This window comes from Mesocricetus auratus, unplaced genomic scaffold (genome assembly GCF_017639785.1).
Source record: "Mesocricetus auratus isolate SY011 unplaced genomic scaffold, BCM_Maur_2.0 Super-Scaffold_6730, whole genome shotgun sequence".
Taxonomy (NCBI): domain Eukaryota; kingdom Metazoa; phylum Chordata; class Mammalia; order Rodentia; family Cricetidae; genus Mesocricetus; species Mesocricetus auratus.
Window position 1 is genome coordinate 112,929,774 of NW_024429184.1, and position 17,473 is coordinate 112,947,246.

At 43.4% G+C, this 17,473-nt stretch overlaps 1 protein-coding gene across 1 annotated transcript in view; it reads left to right on the forward strand.

The window, feature by feature from the left end:
• The window catches only part of Prelid2 (PRELI domain containing 2), a 68,192-nt gene that overhangs the window by 11,603 nt on the left and 39,116 nt on the right, over positions 1-17,473 (forward strand). The window contains exons 2-4 of the mRNA XM_040741876.1: positions 1,618-1,675; positions 6,212-6,285; positions 8,453-8,613. Of these exons, the coding sequence (XP_040597810.1) occupies positions 1,618-1,675; positions 6,212-6,285; positions 8,453-8,613 (293 nt within the window). The remainder of the gene's footprint in view (positions 1-1,617; positions 1,676-6,211; positions 6,286-8,452; positions 8,614-17,473) is intronic.

Sequence of the window (17,473 nt, forward strand, 5' to 3'; positions counted from 1 at the left end):
CTTGGATGTCTGTCCAGGAAGTCTCTTTTGGAGAGGAACAGACTCCTCGGTTCATCTTCTCTCCCAGCGTGGGTCTCTGGAGGCCTAAGCTTCATGGAGGTAGTCGTGGTAGCCATTGTAATAGGGCTGAACCGAGTGAATGCGTGCACAAATGCACCTTCATTCTTACTCTCGATTCTTTGAGATCCATACCGATGGAGCTTTTATATTTCATTTCTAAGGATTCAGAAGACCTGAAGCTCACATTCTTCAGGCAAAGGACCCTGTTCCCTGACTTAGCCTGGGCAGTGCACTTAGCTGCTGTTCAGTGTGTTAAGACGCTATGTGATCCCACGATGAAGCTGGGGACCTGGGGAGAGTCAGGGGATGGCCCAAGAGTATCATTCTCCATAGAAGCCACTTACTTTATCCTGTGACTTTGATTCATTCTGTCTCTCTCCCCCCCCCCTCTCTCTCTCTCTCTCTCTCTCTCTCTCCTCTCTCTCCTCTCTCCTCACTCTTTCTCTCTGCCCTCCTCTCTCACCACACATCCGAGTAATGGAATGTTTGGGTTAGAGTAACACAGAGGTGACTTCCCAGTGGCTGTGGAGGCAGACAGACAGTATGTGGGGTAACTTACATTATCCCAGGTACAGTAATTATTAACTACTTTAGCAGGGTATTTAGTTTTTCCAAGCCTTATCCTCCATACAGGAAATCCTATAATTTCATGGTATACTTTTTTTGAGAATTAACAGACTGTAAATTGAGTAGGTTAAAAATAGTAGCTAATATCAACGTAGGTGCATCTAAATTGTCTTTCAGGGCAATTTAGTAAAAGAAATAAACTATCGAATATCTCCTATGTGCCTGACATCCTATCCTGTTATGATTATTTGCCTGAGGTGCTAACACAGTCACCAGGCCATGGTCCAGGGCAGTAGTAAAGGAGTCCTTTGTGGTTTGGACTGGCCGTTTAATTCCTGAAACAATCCAATTTTCACCCAGTTCCTACTTTAGGAAATTGGGAATACTATTATGTAATGCCTTCATAAGGGAATAGCTGTTAGAGTTAGACAGGGTGGTGTAATTAAGGCACTGAGAACATTCTTGGTGTATGTCAGCCTGGTTCATTATTATTATCATTGTTATTTATTCCTGCTTCCTTCTCAACTCTGCTCAGAGCTTCAATAGGATCTAAAGAAGGCTTTCCTAGGGACAGAGGGAAGGCTCATTGGCTAAGAGCACTTTCTGCTCTTCTTGGAGCTGGAGTCAGTCCTTGGTACAGATGTGGTGGCTCATAATCATCCACACCTCCAGTTCTGGGGGATCTGTCACACTCTGGTCTTCTCTGTGGCTCCAAGCGCTCACATGGTATACATACAGATTCAGGCAAGACCCCACCCCACCACCCTCCACCCCCCCCCCCAAATAAATAAACTGCCTCTGGATTTCATGAAAGCCTGCCTCACTTGTTTGAGTTCAAGTGGTAAAACCAAGACCCTTGATTTAAAACTGGTTTTTACTTAGAGGTTTCTTGGAAGATGTTTACTGGTCCTGCAGTAACTGGTCATTTCTATCAGTTAATTCGTGTTGGCAAAAGAGAATGCTAACCTTTCTTTATGTGTTTTCTTTTAGTATCCCAACCCCATGGATAAGAATGTCATCTCTGTAAAAACTGTGGAAGAAAGGAAGGGTAAGTTCTCTGAATATGGCCTGCTGTAGAGCTGCTCACTAAGTATACTGACTTTGTAAAGGATGCATTTGTCTGTGCTTGTGTGTCTATGTGTGTGTGTGTGTTGTGTGTATTTGTTTGTCTATGTGTGTGTGTGTATATGTGTATGTGTGTGTGCCTGTGTGTGTATGTGAATATCTATTATATCTTAGGCAGGACTCTTGCCATTATAGTTGATGGCAAGAATGATGCTGGACGTAATTGTGCAGGTCACATCTTGAAGTACTTAACCTGTGCCAACATCCTACTTTCCTTAGCTCATTCAACTTTTAGAATAATGTTTGAGGTAGGAATTACAAATATCCCTATTTAATACAGGAGGAAGCTAAAGCACAGAGAGGCTAACCTGCCCAAGCTCATTGGCTGTGTCTTTATACATGTCATTTTATAGATGGCAAAACATTTGGAGATAGTGCAGAGATGAAATAATAATAAATAGCAGATAGATGTGCTGTTTTTGTAAGTTGCTCAGATTGAGGAACCATAACTGTAGTTCTGCGAATTATGGCTGTTTTTGTAAGCAAGCTTTTGTTGTTCGCTAGCCATCCCCTCTGTGTTACCAGTGGCTGCTTCGTCTGAGTTACAGCAAGAGCTGAACATTTGCGAAGGAGACCATATAGCCCACAAATCTAAATTATATACTCCATGGTCCCTTTCCCAAAACATTGACTGTGCCCCACCTTGGGGGTCTGTGGTGCTCTTTGCAGTCGTTTCTTCCGGGGAAACATTGAGATTGTTAGTGTTGGACTTGAGGAGTGGGCAGTGCCAGGGGCTCTGATGATATGCACTCATGATACACAAGCCTATGGGGACATCCTGAGCCTGGCCCAGCATGCTCTTCAGCCTTAGAAACCACAGGTGTTGCTGGTGGTGATGTGGCTGCAACTTCCTCTCTGCTGTCTGATTTATGGGGCTGCTTTCTGCATTTCTGTAGCTATAGAAAGAAATAGATTGTAAAAGCATTTTCTTTTTCTTTTCTTTTGCTTTTTTTGGTGTCTAAAGTTTATTAAAAATCAAAGAATAGAAAAACTTTACATAAAAATATGTCAATTTAGCCGGGCAGTGGTGGCACACGCCTTTAATCCCAGCACTCGGGAGGAAGAGGCAGACAGATCTTTGTGAGTTCAAGGCCAGCCTGGTCTACAGAGCGAGTTCCAGGACAGCCTCCAAAACAACACAGAGAAACCCTGTCTCAAACCCCCCCCCCCAAAAAAGTCAATTTAGTGTCCACATTGTTGTCCACACACAAAATTGAAACGTGATATCTTTTTGTCAAACTGTCGCATGTGGCCAGCCAATTTATCTGGTTCACCATTGCGGGGATGGACACATGCCTGTGCTTGGGACAGAACTTTAAAACGCACATCTGCGGGTCACTCGCACGGCCCCACGGTGGCTCCTTAATGCAGATATAGTCAATATTGCTGATGTGTAAATTAGTACAGGCCTAAGGACCAGTGTTCATAAATATTCCTTAGCAGCAGGTTTCACGATTTAAATAGTTTTGAGTATTTTGAACGACTCCAATCCTCATGAGCTGCAGACCCCGTGTGCTACTCTCTCTGGGCTGTCTCCCAGAGTCAGAGGCCCCACCACAGCAGTGAGAGGCAGACCCAGACTCACAGAACTCGACCCTGGGTAGGCATCCATCACATTTAGACGTCAATCTGGAACTCCCACTGCTGCACGTCAGTCAGAGGTCACAGCCACCAGCTTCTTGTCTTGACATTCTCCACTAGGGAACTTAAGACGGACCTACCTGTAGTGTTTAGCAGGGCCAGAGCCCCGTTTCAGAAATGGAAGCCAGAGGGCCTTCAAGATGCAAGCACCCCCAGGACAACTGTGGTGCTTCAGAGACTCGGGCTCAGGCGATGGATGTATTCTTGTTCAAACAAAGTCACAAAGACAGTGGTTGCTGTGGCAGAAGACACTGGCATAGTGTACCTGTGTGCTTCTGACGCCAGGCACCAGCCGCTCCTGGGCCCACGCTGGGCTGTGCCCTCCTGTGATACAGGGAAATACTCCCCACGTGCCCTGGACAGCAGAGGTTCTTCTCAGATATTTGCTCTTAACAGAACGAGTGCATACTGCTATGCAGATTCCTCAACGGAATCAACCAAACTCCTTTCTCCACATTCCTAAATCTGGGCGCCATTGTCTGTAATGATACTCTCAGGCCCATAGTTCTAGACCACACCATCTAACGGACTGAAGCATGTCCACAGTCACATTACTTTAAGATCTGTATGATGTGACAACCTCTTCTCCCCCACAGAGTCTCTTACTTCTGGCACTTTAAATGCTGGATTTGCTGTCTAGTTTTAAAAACCCAACCCAACATGTCAGAAACTGTGGTCAGAGCAGGACGACAGCCCAAGGCCTACGCTGGAGCCGGGGAGCTGAGCGCCTCACAGAACCATCCCAATGACTCAGCTCCTTCACTGCATCTGACCAAAAGGAAAGACGTAAAAAATAAAGCCCACGAGCCCCTCCTCACGGTGTTCGTATAATGACGCTAAACAGACAACCAGCCAACACGAGGAACCCAGCTTAGCAAATGCAAGTTGGGAAAGGATCTAAGCGTGTTAAAAAAAGTTCCCTCCTCCCTTAAATAGAACTTATGTGAAAATACAAAATTAAATAAAAAATATCTGAGTTATTGCACAAATCATAGTTTTTCAATATTTATGTAGAAAACCAGTCCCAAGGTTTCAAACAAGACCTGAGGGCAGTAAGATGGCAGCCTGCACACTCCGATAAGAAAGCCATGTAGCAGGGCTGGACTTCTCTGCCTGTGACAGACAATGGCTGCAGAGCCGCAGGACCACAGCCAGTCCCTGCCACTCCTGAGCCGCCCTGCGGCAGACAGACGCGCACCCACGTCGAGTAAGGCTTCACAAACAGCGCCGGGAGCTGCTCTGTAGGACGGATGCGGCCACCACACAAACATGCAGAGTGACCAGTGCTGGGCGGCACTGGCAGCCCACGGTGGAGGTGGTGGCGGAGGTGCTGGATGTTGGTCTCAGTTCCCTGCGGTACCCGAGGCCTATGGGCAGTCTGGTGTGGGAGCAGCCAGGAGCCATTATCTGCTGCGCCTCACAGGCAGTAAAAGCATTTTTCCCATGTACCTGTATGTAGTGTGGGACAAGCTTGCTTTCTGGTCTGAGACAAATCTCATTTTGAGTCCTGATTCTGTTACTTCCCTCATGACTTAACTTTAAAAGGCTTAAGGTTGTTACCTGTCAAATGGTAAAACGATCCTGTTAATTTCAGGATATCATCTTTGCCTCTTTTTTCTCCCCCACTGGCCTGAAAGTTGCTATGCTCACTGGGCTAACCTAGAACTCACAGAGATCACCTGCCTCTGCCTTCCAGGGGATGGGATTAAAGGCGTGGGCCACCATGCCTGGAAGCTACTCCATTTTTTTTTTATATTTTATTTATTGTGTATACAGTCTTCTGCCTGCATGCCAGCGGAGGGCGCCAGATCTCATTCAAGGTGGTTGTGAGCCACCATGTGGTTGCTGGGAATTGAACTCGGGACCTCTGGAAGAACAGTCAGTGCTCTTAACCTCTGAGCCATCTCTCCAGCCCCCAGCTACTCCATTTTTAATCTGTGTGCTGTTCATATTGTCTGAGATTACCAAAGGACTTCTATGGTGGGGCATTTGTTTCCTGACTGCGGGCTCCTGATCCCAGTGTTTGCATCAGGGGTTAGGATAGCTGTAGTGGAAGTACTGAGAAACCTTGCCTTGTGTCTGAGCCTTAGTAATTCATAGAGAAATGACAGCACTTCACAGTTTGTCTTTTTTTCTGTTTCCTCGCATCTTAACTTACACCTGTTATTATTATCATTAGTTTTAACTTTCTTCCAGGAGTTTCATTCTTCAATAAATGACTCGTGTCATTAATTAATTACAGGTTTAGATGATATAGTCAGAAATCTGCGTGTTACAGTGTGGTTCAGGAGGTGGCAGAATCCCTTACCATCGTCCTTGCTGTTGAGCAGGTGGCCACTGCCACTAGATGCTTGACACTGATCACCCAGAGTGGTGGCCCATTAGTGGCATGTGTTTGGAGTTGTTTTACCTTGAGCACTTGTGATTCACCTTAGAAAACTGATCAGAAAAGCGGAACGTTTAAAAAAATTTTTATTTTATTTCATATTATGCTTATGCGTATGTCTGTTGGATATGTGTGCCTGGATATAGGTGTCTGAGGAAATCAGATGTGTTGGATCCCTTGGAAGTGGAGTTATAGGCTGTTGTGAGCTGCTTGAGGTGGGTGGGTGCTGGGAACCAAACATACTTACTTTTTACTTATTTACTTTTTACAAGAGCCATCTCTCCAGCCCCTGGAAACTTAATTTGTGTTAAGCCTTATCTATAAGAATTCTACATATTGAAAATTGAAGTTGAGCTAAAAGCTCTATGGACTCTTAGATAAGAATATGTTTTTCCCTAATTATTTTTTGGCTATGAAATTTTCTTTTTCTAGATGAATCAACAGGACTCATCTATAGAAAGAGGATTGCTATCTGTCAGAATGTGGTTCCTGAAATTTTAAGAAAGGTAAATTCATTTCAGAGTTTAATCACAGTGGGGATAAAATTGAGTAATTTTAATAGCCATAGAAAAAGACAACACTTTCTGATCTAAAGGAGTGTCAGACTTTCCCACTTCCCCAGTCTTGTAGTTTTGTAGGGGAAATATTTTTCATGCCTATCCCACCCAGTTTTGGATGATGTCACTGGAGTGTGCCATCTCTGTCCTTTCTGAGATGGGCTCTTCATAGATATGGGAAGATTCAGTGATCATTTTGTGGGTACCTCTGGCATTTTGAATGAAGTGTTGTCTTTTCTAATCTGTCCATGGTTAGCAATAGACAAGAATGATGGGAAGTGAGAAGACTGTAAGTATTATACTGTCTCAAGTTAGGTTAGGACATCTACACCCCTGTTTGTGATGCACTGTTAGAATTAATAGCTGTTTCTGAGAGCAGAATATTCTTAGTGCCCTACGCAAGCCTTTGGATGTGTGTTTTTATAGAATAAGGTCACCATGCTGGAATCTTCATCATAGAAAATTATTTTCTCTCTTTGAAATCCTTAAGCACTCTGATGATTCTGTGTTGGGCGGAGGTAAGTTGAAAACGTCATTTGCATGGCTTGAACCTTAAATGGATTTTTCTTCTTGAAAGTGGGAACTCTCTGCATAGCCTAGGTGGGCCTGGAACTTAGGCCCAGGCCCAGGCTGACCTCAAACTCAAGATAATTCTCCTTCTTTAACCATCTAAGTACCGAGATAACAGGTCTGCACCACCATGCCGAGCTATAAAAATATTAAAAATGGTCTTTATTTATTCATATGTATGTGTGCACATATATACATATACATATATGTGTTTTAATCTTATTTACCCCTTTATCCCCTCCATCTCCCTTCAGACTCTCCCTCCCAACTTCATGTTCTCCTATTTCTACTCTAGTATTATTGTTTTTAAATTGTTGAGTCCAGTTAGTGTTGCCCATTTTGTTTGGGTTTGTAGTTATCTTCTGGGGCATGGGTACCCCTCCAAAGAAAAGTGGCTCTCTCTCCTTTAGCAGATATCAACTGCAATAGCTCCTCAACCAAGCCCTCCCCCGTCCTGTCTGTGCTGTCTAGGCTGGAATTTTTAACTGACTTGCTCTTACACAGGTAAGCACAGCTGTTGTGAGTTCATATGCGCAACAGCCTTGTATGTCCACAAGACTGCCTTCTACAGCACTCCTCCCCTACATTTCTTTCTCTTTCACTGTGTCCCCTGAGCCTTGAGGCGTTTGGTATAGACGTCCCTTCTATGGCTGAGCACTCGCTGTCATTTATTCTTAGTACTTTAAACAGCTACATCCACCATGTAGGACTTTTGATGGTGGTCTTCTAGGACGTAAGAGGAGATCATCTTGACAGGCACTTAAAAAAATGCCTCAGAGGAGATTCCCTTTGTGGTACAGAATGAATCTGGGCACCTGCAGATTAGCTTGCAAATTAAATTGCTGTGCTTATACTAGGAAAAATGGCAGCTTCCCTCCATTCCTCATCGTAGGTTAAAACACTGTTATTCCCTCAGTGGAAAGAAAGCTAGAACCACAAAGAAAATGAACTTCTTTTGACTTGCAGATGGGAAGCTGTGTTGCACTTCAACAGCAAATTATCACTGGCTTTTCCAGAGTTCATAGCTGCCTTTGCCCTATATACGCACTTTGAATCTATTATTTAAAAAGGCATTCAAGTTCGTCTTATATCTCAATTCTTAAATAATTTAAGGCTCCGACTTGTACAATTCTGCCTTTGTAACTTTCCTTGTCCTCTCTACCTGGGAACGCATCGATTTCTAGGGATTGAACAGAGATTACAATGAGGAAAATATTTCTCTTGATACTGCCCTGCATGAGACCGTGTAGGTGGGCCTGATAAGAATCCATCTACGCAAGATGGCCTGCCCCAGAGGAGACATGCAGCAGCTGATAACTTGTTTAGTGGCCTACATCAATCCTGGACCGTTTGCAAGTCCTGGGCAGCAAGTAGAGAGGCCACAGTGTGTCTGACTATCAGAGACTGAGGGGTGATACTGAAGTGCCATCCATGTATAGGGACCACTGTCCCCTTTGTTATCCAAGACTGAGATTCACTCTAGGCAGAGTCTTCATGCAGCTTGCTTTGCCTAAGTTGAGAATACTGTCCTCTCTCTGTTGGACAGGTGAGTATTTTAAAGGTACCTGATATCCAACTAGAAGAGGAATCGTGGCTCAGTCTTCAGAAAAGGAACATGGCTATACGGAGTCACTGCCTCACGTGGACACAGTACGCGTCCTTGAGGGAAGAGTCTGTCTTCCAGGAAAGTGTGGAAAACCCAAATTGGTAAGGTCACCTCTCTCTCTCTCTCTCTCTCTCTCTCTCTCTCTCTCTCTCTCTCTCTCTCTCTCTCTCTCTCTCTCTCGTGTGTGTGTGTGTGTGTGTGTGTGTGTGTGTGTGTGTGTGTGTTGGGTATGGGGATCCATACCCAGCACACAATCTCATACTTATTGTCTCTGTCTATCCCACAATATTTCATGTTATTTTTGATCATGTAGGTAAGGAATATATTTCCTTTTGGAGAAAATATGACAGAACTAAACTCTTGTCCAAGTTCCCTCCAAATTCTGCTATTTGCTTACTCTCCAAAGGCTATGAATGTTACCATTTGTTTGAACCTTTAAAGGCAATCTAGGTATTTAACAGAGTTTAAATAAGAAAAATATTTGGCTGATGTTATCATGCACATGACCCTGTCAGTGGGTCTGCCTAGCCCTTAGTCAAGTCAAAGAGCTGCTTCCTCGGAGACTCACCTAGCATGATTGGTTTGTGTATCTTTTTTACACAGGTGATTTTTATGTCATCTAAGTTTTTGTACACTTATTGTTTATGCTTACTTGACTGTTCTGAGCTTTACCTGTCTGATACATGTAGAGCTCGGTTATTCCCCTGCATGAGGTTCAACTTTACCACATTTTATTTAGTTACTGCCACTATGGTATCTAGTTTGTCTTTGCCGTAAAGGAGAATATAACCTCCATGAGTTGTATGTCCTCTGAATATGACTCTTATGTGATGCATTTCACTCAGTGAAAACTTTAAGTGTTGCATTTGTTTCAAGACTGACTATAAACAACCAAATTTACCTTTCCTAGTATACAGTTCTCTGAGGAGTGACAGAACTGTACATATGACAGGTATATTGAATCCTCCTGAAACGTGTGGCTTTCAGTAAGTGAATTCTCTGGCGTGTGGAGGGTCATAGATAACCAATGGAGGAACCAGGAGTGTTACTCATGCAGGGTTGACCCCTCACTGAAGTAAATGAGTAACTATTCCCATCCAGAAGGTTGGGAGTGGTTCTTGTTAAAACCTGATGACCTTGGTGACCTATCTGTAGGGTCAGACCTCACCCAAATCCCCCAGAATGTTTATCCTAGACTCCCTCCCCAGACTTTTATCTTTATCTTTGCTTCCCAGTCAATAGGACCCACCCTTAGGGGAGATGTCACATATAGTTTTCAGCCTGTAATCTCTATGCTATCTTGGTCAGAGACTACACCAGATTTTAGGCCTTAAGCAAGAGAACCCATCTTCATGGTAGAGGTCATGCATATTTTGCAAAAGAGTTTCTATGTCATTACACCTTAAGATCTATTGTCCACAGCCGGGCATTGGTGGCATACACCTTTAATCCCAGCACTCAGGAGGCAAAGGCAGGCGGATCTCTGTGAGTTGGAGGCCAGCCTGGTCTATAAGAGCTAGTTCCAGGACAGCCTCCAAAAGCCTCGGAGAAACCCTGCCTCGAAAAAAAAAAATCTATTGTCCACATAGGATTTGGATAATTGTTACCAGGAAACCTTTTTTTCCCCCAAAACTGTAATAGTCTTAAATATGTCTAAAATAAACAGCTTGGTGTCAGGCTCCAGGAAGTTGAATCAGTGGCTGAGCCGGGGTTCTCTCCCTCTTTACCTCGCTGATGTTTCCCTGTGTCTGAGATGCTTACAAGGATTCCCACAGCGGTTGCATGTCTTATATGCTAGCTTTAAGGCACTGTGGGCTGGTTTTCAGGACACGTACAATTTGAGTTCTAGGAAATCTTAGTTTGAGATGATGTAATTAGATACCACCGTCTTTGTGGTTCAAGCAACACCTGTGAATTTCCCATGGCTCTGGAGGCTGGGGAGTCTAGTCTGTGGGCACTGGCAGAGTCTGTCTGTGAGGCCTGCTTCTAGCTTTGCAGATACCTGTCCTCTGTTAAACCAGATGGCAGAGAACATGTGATCTGTTCTCCTCCGTGGACCAGATTTCATGGCTGAGTTCCACATTCATAGAATCATGTAAACTTGAGTTACTTCCTAAGACTCAGTGTCGTAACTCCTTCCCACAACAGGCTGGAGGCACCTGGGTGGTATTCAGCTTGTCTCCAACGCACGAGGTCTTCCACCCCTAGCACCAAAAATACAATGGAATGCAATTCAATAAAAATAAAAATGGCAACATATAAATTTTGGAGTACATAGACATATGGTTTGTACTGCAGATTCTGGTGCATTGTCTTCTACGTGTTAACACACAAGTTTGCATTCCATAATAGCCCTGGACAGAGTTCGTTTCCCTTCAGCATGGCCTGTACTTAACACACATTTTAATTTTTACACCTACGATGGGTGAGAACAGTACATCCTCTGAAAAGAGATTTAAGGAAAGGATTTACATGTCTCTATGTGTGTGACGTTTTGCACACCTGCATGTGTGCACCAGTTATGTGCCTTGCACCTGCAGAGGCCGGAAGAGGGCGATGGATCTCCTGGAAGTGGATTCGTAGATGTGTGTGAGCTGCAGTGTGGGTCCTGGGACCCAAATTCAGCTCCTCTGCAGGAGCTTCCGAGCTCTCTCTCCAGTCTTCTTGTTTTGTTTTTGAGACAACTGTCTCACTGTTCACTCCTGGCTCCCTTCATTCTCCTGCCTCAACTTTGTGGGTGTCTTGTTATCTTTTTTGGCACCCAAAGATAGACTTTGAAACTAAAGTCAAACATCACAAGTTCTAAATATTAATGATAACCATCTCAGTGAATAACGTGATTTCCAGAAGATAATTTACTGTGTTTTATTATTATTGTTCTGTGTGGCTTGAAAATCTTTATTGTATAGCTACAGTTTTAATGAAAACAATAAAACCTTCAAGTAATTAATTGTCCCAATGTAAAAGCAATTTTTAGGGCCCAGCCTTTCTCCAGATCATGGTCTCTGCACAGCCCTGACCAACACATATCAATGACACTAGGATGTTTCAACAGCCTCCCGGATGAGTAAGGAAGCCTGTCTCTTTCACAGCACAGGCAGATTCATGGACCACGGTTTTTATTTTGCTGATGGCCAGAGCTGATGTAGGACATGGGTAGCTGGGACTAAAACCTGGGGCCAGAGAACAGAGCTCTGTTGTTGGTCTGCAGATGTCGTAAAAGGATGGCCTTGTCTGATTGCACACAGAGTCTTTCATTGCATCCTCTGTGATTTAGTATCAGTTGTTGTTAATGTTGTGTAGTATTACATCTGGGCTATTGCATAGTCTTAAAAAGCTGTCTGTGTCAGTTATGATTTGCCCAGATAATCCAGGAAACTTTCATTTTGTTTTTTTAATTATATGAAAAGAATATTTCTGATTGTGGGGAAAAGGTATATAACTCTGACTTTGGTAACTAATATTAATCAATTCTGGGAAACAAATCACATTAACTAGACAATCCTGCTTATTTACAAACTTTTTATGAATTATTTACATACTACTATTCTTGATCCATTTTCACTTCAACTTCTGAACTTTTAGCTATTGCAAAATTACATGCTTGTCGCATATTTAATTACTTCTTTTTGGATACAGGGTTTCCTGTTACCAAGGCTGGTCTTGAATTCACTATGTAACCAAGCATGACCTCTGACTTCTAATTCTTTTGCCTCTACCTTCCAAATACTAGGATTACAGACCTATGCTACTAAACCTGGTGTATGCAGCTCTGGGGATGGAACCCAGGAGTTGGTGTACGCTAGGCCAACACTCTACCACTGAGCTGCACCCTAACCTGCTGTTTCTATGCTCTAAGAAGTTTTCGTGACTCAATTCTAATTTGTAGTATGGATATATGTATACGGGGAAAGAGAGAGAATGAATAAATAAGAATGTGTGTTATTGAGGACTTGACCAAGCTAGGCAGATGCTCTACCACTGGGCTGTAGTTTCAGTTTGCATAGTTCAAAATATAGAAACAGAAATGATATTTATAACTATTTACCATTGTCTTGGTAAGACTCTGCTCTATGTTTAGGTTTTCTGTTATCTCTGTGCACCTTCCCCAGAAATACTCACTTCCCCATTTGAGGGTGTGGGGCTAAGAACCTGCTGTCTTACTTCCAGAGCTAGATTTAAGTCCAGGAAAGATGTGTATTCAGGGCCTTGTGTATTTGGTGTGGCCAATTCCCCCATGTGGTTGTCCTCTTTCTTCTCTGTGGTGCAGTGACTGGTGTTTGTAGGTCCAGGGCGCCGTGGGCCAGTGTGTTTTGGCCAATGCCAGATTCTCCGGACTCAGAGACCTGGGCTGGTGTGCTCTTTGCCCTTAGGACCCCTCATGACAGCCAGAAATTAGAAAAGTGAACAGAATAACACCAGAGCAAAAGTAAAACTACCTCTTGTGCGGGCGAGCTTTTACTTGGAAAATGGAAAGTGGTGGTGCCCTGTTTTAAATTTTTTAGAAGAAGAAAAAATGGAAAATTTCTGCTTTCTGAAAACCTCCATTCTGAGATAGGCTTATTAATCTCTTCTTATTTGTGTTTGAGCTGATTCTTTAAGTTTAGTAATATATTTGATTTTACTAATCCAGTATGTCTGAAATATTATCATACCTACATATAATTAGTATAAATAATTGCTAAAGGATATTTTACAGAACTTTTTATCAAGTCATTAACATCTATTATTCAAGTATGCCATTACTGTTTTGAGGGCCTAGCACTCATGTGGGGCCGGTAGCTGCCACTTGGACATTACATTTTGACTAATAAGGTAGTTTAGTTTGCCATCTGTTGCCCTTACCTTTGGGACCTCACAACTGGAGCAGCTTGGCAATGATGCTTATGCATTCTAACCACTGTTGCACTTGTCCTTTAAAAATGCTAATTAGTTTTGACTTCTTATTTTGTAACTAATTTTTTTCTTTTTTTTTGAGACATGGTTTCTCTTAGTAACAGCTCTGGCTGGCCTGAAACTCACTTTGCAGACCAGGCTGACTTTGGACTCACAGAGATCCTCCTGCCTCTGTGTCCTGAGTGCTGGGATTAAAAGTGTATGCCATCACCTCCCAGAAACTAAAATTTTTTGATGTCCCTATTTTGTGTGCATGTGTTCTCCAGTGCATGTGTGCACACGCCATGCGTGCACGTAGAGGTCAGAGGACCACTTGTGGGAATTAGCTCTCACCTTCTACTGTGTGGGTCCTGGGCATTGAATTTAGATGGTCAGGTCTGGCAGAGTAACTTTACCTGCTGAGACATCTCTCTGGCCCTCTAACAAATTAATACGTTGACAATTTCATAAATATATCATAATGTATTTTGTTCATTTTCACCGACTGTTACCATCTCTCATTTTACTTTCTTTCCTGCTGCTGAAACCGATGTGTGTGTGTGTGTGTGTGTGTGTGTGTGTGTGCCACCAAATTAAATTACGATTGTTAACACTATCGTAGGATGGGCAATCAATGACTGGAACACTGAGGAATGTGTCTTTCCTGTCAGGAAAACCATTTTCTGTCCGTGGATCCTCAGGGAGGGCTGGGATCTCGCGAACCCCCTGCCTGTCCATGATGGAATGTTAAGAACCATAGCTTCTGTGAGTCCCCGAGTGCTTCCACTTGGTTCTGAATAATCTTGTTATTTTTCCCTTTGTAATAGAGACTTATTATACCATAGAATTGCTATGGTTTTAGTAATTGACACTTTACCTAAGCAATGCAGTTCTAGATGACGGTCGTCTTCTTGAGGAGTTTTGCCTTCTGTTCCTCACCCTACAACTGTGTGTATTTTTGTGGCAAGTTAAACTGTATCCTCAGGTTCTCCTTGGTGGAGCTTTTGCCCTTGAGTGAGGCGATGCTCTTCTACTCTCAGTGTAGCATCTCCGTGGCTCATGTTTGAACTTTTCCATGTCCAACACTCCATCCTTGAGATCTGATGTGTGAGACCTCACATCTGACATTAAAATGCTCATTTGAATATAGGGCAAGAGTGTTGTGGTTTCATTTTGTATACAGATTTCAGCGAAACTAATCCTAGAACAGAGTACAAAAGATGTTGCACACATGAAACAGAGTACACATGAAATTTTACAAACAGGTTAAATTAATGGGCTGAACAGTCTAGTTTCGTAGTTTTGGAGAGGCTCCCAGGTGAATGCCACTCATTCTAATAAATAGGTTTGTAACCTTTGAAGTTTTCAGTTTAAATTTCTTGGGTGTAGGTGCCAAGTTTCAAGTAATTATCCAACAAATCACAAATAAAGTGATTTGTATCTTTCACGAGATACTTGTTGGGCAGTTTGTTTATCTCTTTCTTCTTCTGGAGTCTTTTAATGTTTGTTTCAGCAGCAGATGTAGCAGTTGGGTGACTTTTGTGAGGTTTTAAGGCTGGCACTGCCCTCTTTTGATTGATTTCCAGGCTCATGGTTGCTCAAGTATTAGCATCTTCTGGCTCTACTCACTGTACTTGGGGATTATTTCTAAGATTCAGTCCTGGTGCTGCAGGGCTTGAGGGTGCTGTTACCAAGTAGCCTGAATGAGGACTCCTGTATTTATCTGCAGACACAACTCCCCCTGCTCATATTGACCTTGATTCCAGGACACCAGAGGGTGATCTAACCATTAGCAGAGTGTATCACCGCTTATGACATGCTGAGTCACAAGGCCCCTTCTGCTCAAACTCAACATCTGGGTAGAGCCTCATTTGGGCTCAGAATGACCGCCCTCATAAAGCCCCCCATTTGCCTTCTGATGCTGTGTTCACATTGTCAGGGTCTGTTCTGGTTTCCTTACTTGTACTTCCTGTCTTGTGGGGGTTTGCTCTGATGTCATGGTTCTCTGTAACCCAGAGTCAAGCACAGTGTGTGACTCACAGAAGATGCTCCTGGTCCTTTGACAAATGAACAATTAATGCTCATGGGATTCAGATAGTACATCTGGTCTAAACAAGGAGTGGAGGAACAGAGGGGAAAGAGATGAACTGGACAAGTAGAACTTGGAAATCTCTAATGGGATTGGGTAGAAGGAATCTTATGCACTGATGGGAAGCTCTCATTGCTGCTCACTTGTGTGCTCTTTGCTCCGGGACAAGTTTACCTGAGCTCCCTCAGACAGTGATACCTCACACAGTGATATGCAGATTATTAGCATCCTAAGTAGGACTTGGAGGACGTTCACATTATTGTCACTAGTGGTGAGTAAATGTTTCTGATGTTGGGTAGCTCTTAAAAGGCACTATGTTTGAAAAGTGGAGTAAGCTGTTTTATTGAAAAGGGAGGTGGTAACTGAGATGGAAACAGTCATTTTTAACCAAGAGAGCATTCTGGGGCACTCACAAGTGAAAGCTTTTGAAATATCTTAGTGGACATCTATTGATTTTTTTTTTAAATCCTCCATTGGTTTAGAGTTGTGTCTTACTCCAAGGTTCAGAGGGGAATTAAGAAGTACAGATGTGTTGCAGTGAGCTTTCATAGAGGCTCCAGGTGAATCTGCCCAGTAGCGTTGGAAACTTTGATAACCAACCCATGTCCTTTGGCACTACCGATAAGCAGATAAGAGCCGCACCCCCTTTGAAACTCTGTCCCCCTTTTGCAAAGTTCTCGTTAATCTTGTAAAGCATGACAAGTTGATAAGCTTCTTTCCCAGCAAACGGCAAATAGTATCCAGTGAAAACATCCCACTAGAGAGCGTAGGAAACTCTTAGCAGCCCCGTGAATGCATGTGAGAGGAGTGATTGATGAAGAGAAGGGGAGGGGTGAGATTTCCTTGAGTCTGGTGCACAAGACAGTTTATGGTATTGGCTGCTGTTAGGGAGCACACATCATGGACACATTTCTTTCTTTGTGGTAGTTACTCATCTACACTAAGTTAAAGACTTAGAATATTAAAATGATAGTGTCTTATCAGCCAGGCAGTCAAGAGGAGTGTGGTGACTCAGACGTGCCTCTGTTGTGAGGAGGTTCATCAACCTGGAAGCTTGATCATCATCAGAGCTGGGCTGTATTTTGTCACAGTGACAACAAACCCAGGTTAACGGGGGGGGGGGGGGGCACAGTTTATTTTGTCTCACCACTTCAGAGATTCTAGTGCATGGCCTGTTCTGTTGCCTTTAATCAAGCTTGTGGCAGGGTGTGAACATCATGGAGGAAGGGAGAAAGAGAGAGAGAGAGTGGGAGGGGGAGTTTTTTTTTTATAACAACTTGAAGAGCAAACTTCAACTGAGAAAATGCCTCCATCAGTTAGTCTGAGGGGACTTTTTTTTTTTTTTATTAATGATTGATGTGGGAGGACCCAGCCCACTGTGGGTGTTGCCATCCCCTGAGCAAGTGGTTCCTGAATCCAGAGCAAGTGCATATCATTTAGAGCATCTTACACAGATGTCCTTAGTGCAACCTTGAGACAATTCAAGTAGTAGGCGTTAATTTCATTTCACAGAGGAGACGAAGTTTCAGAAAGCTTCAGGGATTTGTTTATGTGATGGGGATGCAATGTGAGGATCTAAGAGGTCTGATTTCAAAAGTGGCTTCACCTGAAGCTGTGCCCGTCTGTCTGTCTGTCTGTCTGTCTGTCTGTCTGTCTGTCTGTCTGTCTGTTCGGTTTGTAAATATGGCCTGAATGGTTGCTTATGTTACATTTTAATTTATATCACATTGGTAAATAGAACTTTAGTAGGCATTCAAGTGCTGAAAACTATGCATTTGAGAGCTCTGGGGATTGCAAGGGTGCTCCAGGGATCATGGGTACAAAAATGGGTTTTGCCAAATAGCATGGGAGAGACCACATGATCTGGTTGATGGGTAACAAGACTCAGTTGGGGGTGGGTATCTCTGCAGCAGTGCTGGATTCAGGGGTTATCCAGGGACTGAGCGTGCTGACCGGAAGGCCCTGTGTCTCCTTTGGGTCATCCCTCTTTCCATGTG